Below are 6,579 nucleotides of genomic sequence, written 5' to 3' on the forward strand. Positions count from 1 at the left end.
TGCCTACTATGTTCCAATTCTACCGAACAAAAGAAACACAATCCTTTAGTAATGTTTCTTTTTTTTAATGCATCCCCCAATGGTAAAGCTCCAATCATAACTCTCCAAACAAATACCTTGGCTCGTAGCATTAATCGAGAACACCAACCTGCCTTGATCACATGAAGCCACCAAGTAATGGGCTTATGAAACCCCCATATCTTTATAACCCTTTCTTCCAACCACTTATGATTGTTAATCAACGTGTGATAAGCAACATTTGTTGAGATCATAGTCAATCTCTTATTTCCAACGAACCTCCAATCAAGCTCTTGACATCGCCCATCTAAATAAGGAATTGGCTCATACGAAGACAATATTTGTTGCAACTTATCCCAAATAAAGGTATAACCTTTTGGAATACGAAATGTTGATCTGGTTGTTTGAAAAGCCATTAATTTTCTTTGTGACACCAATATAGCATCCTTAATTGTTACCAAACCCAATCTAGCCATCCGATTAAATTGAAGGTTAAATATCTGCTTACCTTCCCACTTTAACAACCTTGATGTCGCCAAAACCTCCATTTGTAATGAATTAGCACATCCCCTTTCTAGTGGGGGATGCCATTCCACAAAATCTAACATACTTTGCCATGATGTCAATAAATGATCAACTATCATAGACCCTGCACATTTGACAACCCACATCAGAATTAATTACATTCCACCAATTTGCTTCAACCTTCATGTTTCCAAGCTTTATTTTGTTCTTCTCTATAAAATATGCCACCATTTCTGTCCAAGGTTGTACACCTTCAAACATAAATCGAATGAAAGTAAATCGGCGAGCCACCATATGCTCATATAGATTTAATATTGATGCCCCGCCAAGACGCTTCGGAGTACAAACATGATCCCATGCCAACCACGACAAGGCACTTTTCCTTTTCTTTTGCATAACATTCGCATCGAGCGTGTCAATATTTCAAGAGCTTTCTTTGACCATGGGAGCAAAAGAAGATAATAAGATACCATAGAGACCATAATCAATTGGACCACCTTAAGTCGTACATGAAAAGGCCAAATTTGAGACCTCCAATACATAAACTTATCCTCCAACCTTTTGGACACCCGCTCAATAAGTTTCACATGAGAAACTTCTACCCCAATTGGATATCCAAGGTGACGAAAATTCATACCACGATGTACTATCCTTCCTGACCACCCCAACTCCAACACATCTTGTTCTGTACATGAAATGAGGACAGATTTATGTATATTAATTCTCAACCCTGAAGCATTTGAAAACAATTCCCACACATCTCTTGTCTTACTAATATTTTCCCACACACATCCTTTTTACGCGTTGTTTTTTGGTTATATAAATGTTCTGTGTCTGTGATTCTATGTAAATCCTGTTTCTGTCTCTCTGTGTATGTGCGTGTACGTGTTCATTTCATCTGTAAATTCTCGACCCCCCTACGACTGAAAGAAGCGTTTTTTTCTGCAGACCTTCATCATCTTCTTTTGAAGGATCTGAAGCTTTCTCCTCGGCCTCGATATTCATATATATTTCTTTCGATCGTGTTTTTCTAAAGAGGAATTCGCCTCTGTTTTCCATTGTCTCCTCCATACGCCAGTTTTTGTTCTTTTCTGAGAGGAATTTATGGGGCATCATCATCGTCATGGCCATGGTGGTCATCATCATCATGGAGGGTACCCACAGCAGCAACAAGGTAATTTGAAAATTTAACCCCAATTAGACGAAGGGTATACATTACAATTTACACACATATTGTCCATTAATTGAATGAATGATTTGCGTCATGTTGCAAGTATTTTTCCTCCTTTGTAATGTTATTGTTGCATTTGTTTTGTAGGTTATTATTATCCTCCACCACCGCCACCATAACAGGGGATTCTTAAAAGGATGCTTGGCTGCCTTGTGCTGCTGCTTTTTCTTTGAGGAATGTTGTTGTTGCATGTGAAAGAAAGGCCTTCCAACACTAATTTTTAGCAATGTATAAAGTTTTATAGCTTGATTTCCATTCCATATGATAGTGATACTCCAGTTGGATCATAATGTATGTACACACTTGATTAATGCAGTCTTAATCTCTTTTTGTTATATTTGTGTGTTAATTTCTGAAGAAGTTTGAGTGGTTACATGATGTTTATCATTGTGAAAATTTACATGATCGACAGTCAGCTCATTCCTTAATATCTTTTTGTTATGTTTGTGTGTTATGTCCTGAAGAAGTTTGAGACGCTATACTTTATCATTGTGAAATTTTACATGATCGACAATCAGCTCATTCGGTCTCTTTTTTGAGCTGTGTGCATGTATGGTCGAATGAAGCTCCTCTTGTTTGTTGCTTGTTTGTTGCTGATTTTGGCATTCATGTGCTCCCTGTAACATATTTTCATGTTCTAGTACTTCTTGTGATGCCCAAGTCCATTCTGGATATTTACAACATTGTTTTTTTTTATGTTAGTGTCTATTGAAATGAATGTCATTGATGAGATTCTACCCAAATGCCTACATTTTTGTTTACGATTTGCGGTTACCATTACAAATTTACATAAACCCAATTTTAATTTACCTTTCTCCCCCCTATCATCATAACAAATTTAAAAGAATAGAAAATAGTTCGGTTAAAATCAATAGTCTACAGTTGAAAGAGTTTGTGCATGACGAGCAGAAAAATCAAATTCAATTCAATTGAAGAATAACCAAACAAGGAACTGCAATTTTAATGAGGAAACAAAACACATCTGTTTGCTAAGATTCCAACTCTTGGTCTCCAAATTGGCAAGAATTGCCATTAAGGTAGTGTTAACCACTTGAAGTTTCAGGGTGATGATGCACAAATGACATGCATGTTATTGTGATCATGATGATGATATCTGTGAAGATGTGCAAAACATTAGCTTTTGGCTTACACTGCCAAATCTGCTTTAGCTTTTCTTGGTTTCAAATATTCAGAAAGCCACATAAAAGCAAGCATACCAGCCCAAAAACCCTCTCAATTGGTCACACCCCTCCTTGTTCCATGGCCCCACTTGTTATCACTTAAAATTTTTAGGCTCTTTGTACCACAGCTTTCATCCTTCCTCTTGATTAACAAGCATTTGATGGTAGGACGGGCTCTTTCCACTGCTAGCATGAACATAGCGGGATTTATGCAGAAATCTCCAATGAAATGTTTCAGAAATATGAGTTTCTACTGTCTAAATTCAATGTCCCAATATGAGTTTATTTCATCGGCTACAAATATCCCAAATATCCCTGTAACGTGGAATTTTTTGGTATCTGTATTGCTCCCACTGGATTCATCCCAATGGTGTGTGTATTAGCACCTTGAGAATTACAGTTTGGTGAGAGGGGCGAATTAGGTTTCATATTTCACTCTTTTTGAGGTTAATGGGGTTATGATTGAAATTTGAGAGGATAGTCAAGTGCAGATAGTGGGGTACAAATTAACTTGGTAATGGAGCACACCATTTTCGAATCTAGGAAGAATCCCATTGCTTTCAAGGATCACAGTTTTGTGAGAGTGGTGCGAATTAGGTTTATATTTCACTCTTTTTGAGGTTAATGGTGTTATGATTGAAATTTGAGAGGGTAGTCAAGTGCAGATAGTGGGGTACAAATTAACTTTCCATGTGACTTCTTTTCCTTGTAAGAATGATGGCAACACACTGTCTGCTTTGTAGTCTCTGAAGTGCATTGGAGAGAATATAAATCAACTCCCGCCTGATATTCAAAACTCCATTTAATGAAGGTTGTGGCATTTTCATGGTTGAATGAGCATTTTGTCATCACAAGAAATAATCCTCAAAACTTCATTACTAAAAATATGATAATGGTGAAAGTCTCCACTCAGACATTGATCATTGCGATGGCAAGGATATCCTTCATATCACCACCACCCCCTTATGGGGGTCGAATATATTTTGCTAACCTAACATGTAAGCCTTGTTAAGGAGATCGTCACTCCTAGAATACATAGGCAGATGTATATACAGGCCTAGGAGTTACGTACTTTCCAGCTTCCAATATGTCAATCAAAGTCTAGATAAGTTAAGTAAAAATTCTAGATATGATGATGATGCACGCAAGCTCTCTACTTGGACGTCACAATGTTTCCAACAGCAACATTCATCCAGAGTCGTCGCAACTTTTAAGGGATCTTTTGGATTCACTTTTATGAATATGAGTAAGATATTATAACATGTCACTCTCATGGTAAACATAAAAGATCATCGCCACTTAACATCACATAGTCCCCAACTGCAACTGTCAATTCAGAGTCATAATTTATAATAACAATTGATATAACTTCACAACTACAATTAAGAGGTTCTTACTCTCTGATAAGAAATTTTAGCAGCACAATGAAAAGAAACTGGTGAATGTTACGATTCATCATAAACCGAACAATCCCTTAAGATATAAATTTGATCAGCATGATAAACAACTAGAACGTGCTTTATAATAACCTATACAACCATCCTGAATAACACAGAATCAGGCTATACTTCGTCAGCAAACGAGTGAATCACTCAACAAAAAATTTGACTATTGAAAGCTCAATTTTCGAATACTTGACTTTTTCGAATAGATTAGCCAACTAAAGAAAGAACTTAAAATTGAAAGCCCAAGTCACGTTGAAAACTCAGATGACCCTGACTACCAGAATCTTATATTAACCCCTGACTTTGTGAAACATGGACCAGGTAAAAGAAAAAAGAATTAAGATGGAAACCAAAAAGAAGGGAAAATATGATCCTACATTTGTAATCATAATATCTATGAATCGTTAAATAAAAAAACAATACCCAGATACTCAACAGTACTCCAACTCCATCTTCTAAAACATGAGATACCATTAATCAGAATAAATAGCTCGTATTGAAAGCTCAGATAATTCCAATTAATGGCCCAGTTCAATGATTCAGCCTAAGCCGGAAAAAGAAATACAATCCGATATGTAAAATCCCATCAACACCAGACAACATGAATAAAACCATCTACAGACCAAGCTTGGTCCTTCTCCAATGCCTCCTCTTTGCATTATATCTGATACAGAGAAACAAATTCACAAACTACAATAGAAAATTGAAACATTTACTAGTGTTTTTAGAGCGATAATGTTCGCATAAATGTAACAATTTAGAACAAGACGATTGAAATACCTGATAGTGTTATCAGTTCTCATGCGGATCCAGTGTGGAATAGGCCTATTCTGGCGTTGCTTCTTCGCTAGCTTCTTCTTGATGATGAAGGTCTTGTGAGAAGGCTGCACATAACAAGAAAACAAAGAGAAAGGCATCAACGTCGTGGACGATGACAAATCGAAAACCGAAATGCGAGCTGGATGATGCAGGAATCTTAAATATAGATATAGAAACCCTAACGAGATGAAGAAATCCTTGCTATAGGTTCAGAAACCGTAACTGCAGAAACAGAGATTCTGAGACGTATCGACGCATAATGTCGCCTAATTACATTAAGAAATTCCAACAATGTATGGATGGACGGGGGCGGGGAGACAGACAGACAGACAGACATCCACTCACCATGGTTTCTGCTGCTGAAGCTTCGCTACTCGTACCAGGGAGAAACAGAGAAGACAGAGAAACCCTAGATAGAACCCACAGAGATCAAGACCTTCCGTTTCACATTTGTCCGGACAAAAAGATGATTGGGGCATGGAGTAAGCATATCATGTAACACGCGGAACATCGGTAACCATTCAAAATGTCGCACACCCCGATAATGAAGACGAAACGATCGAGCAACAAACCAACAAAAAGGAAATTCCGGTCTAACAATGGCAGAGAAGGCATAATATCTGTGTCCCTGGAAAACGTGGTGTCGGAGCTACTGACGTTACACGTTTAGTATGTGAATATCAATAACACTTGGAAGGCTCCAAGGAAAAGTGTCCCATGCTCAAGAAACAACCCAGGGTTTGACGTGACGCAACACAACAGAGTGTGTGAAACGTGGGGCAAACTCTTGGTTGTTGACGTACACGAGAAACTATTCCAAGTGGTGCGAGAAACGTGGGCTTGCAAGGAATTTATGCCTCGGAATATTCCCAATGACTTGTGGATATGTTTGAATTTTATGTTCCTTGCAAGACAGTTATGTGTTGACGATTGAGTACAATGACATTCTGTGCAAATAAATGCAATTGATGATTGTTTGTACTTGTAGACGAGATTATACTTCCATATAGCCCACGTGAAAAGTGCATCATGCAAGACTTGAAACATAACCTAATAGTTAAGATAATTGGTTGTGTTCAGTTTTCATCTTGAGTTTCTTCATAAGGATAATAAGTACATGGTGAGGAAAGTGTCAAACACCCAATCAAACCAGTCTTTCAAGTAATAAACTAACCACTTTGTGTCACTTGTATCGAGTGGTTTGTATCGCTCTCTTCTTTCATTTGGATGGATTTTTTAAATCATTTGTCATGGAGTCTTCTAGCGCACACTTACATTAACCAAACAAACATAATGTGGGCTCTAAATGCATGCCCCAAATTAATCTCCCTAATGGCTTAAAGATAAAGATATTATTCAA

The 6,579-nt window shown here is 37.5% G+C and overlaps 1 protein-coding gene and 1 long non-coding RNA gene across 2 annotated transcripts; one reads left to right on the top strand and one right to left on the bottom strand.

Annotated features, from left to right (window-relative positions):
• Positions 1-1,354: 1,354 nt before the first annotated feature.
• LOC147865545 (uncharacterized) lies at positions 1,355-2,111 on the top strand. The gene is made up of 2 exons (XR_015529698.1): positions 1,355-1,717; positions 1,862-2,111. It is a non-coding gene; the product is annotated as an uncharacterized LOC147865545 (long non-coding RNA).
• Positions 2,112-4,896: 2,785 nt separating this feature from the next.
• Positions 4,897-5,717, bottom strand: LOC147865546 (large ribosomal subunit protein eL39). Its single transcript, XM_087318687.1, has 3 exons — positions 5,565-5,717; positions 5,181-5,284; positions 4,897-5,064 (listed from the first exon to the last, which is right to left on the bottom strand). The coding sequence occupies exons 1-3, from the start codon at positions 5,565-5,567 to the stop codon at positions 5,016-5,018; spliced, it is 156 nt and encodes a 51-aa protein (XP_087174813.1). The 5' UTR covers positions 5,568-5,717; the 3' UTR covers positions 4,897-5,015.
• Positions 5,718-6,579: the final 862 nt, after the last annotated feature.

Source organism: Azolla caroliniana, unplaced genomic scaffold (assembly GCF_043228905.1).
Source record: "Azolla caroliniana isolate FFs.n. ecotype wild unplaced genomic scaffold, voAzoCaro1.0.p SCAF_4, whole genome shotgun sequence".
In the NCBI taxonomy this organism is placed as follows: Eukaryota; Viridiplantae; Streptophyta; class Polypodiopsida; order Salviniales; family Salviniaceae; genus Azolla; species Azolla caroliniana.

What these genes read in the sequence shown, in the direction of transcription:
- LOC147865546 (XM_087318687.1), bottom strand. An exon ending in AGAACTGATAACACTATCAG is followed by an intron (nt 5,065 to 5,180) that starts GTATTTCAATCG and finishes TCTCTGTATCAG; the next exon opens with ATATAATGCAAAGAGGAGGC.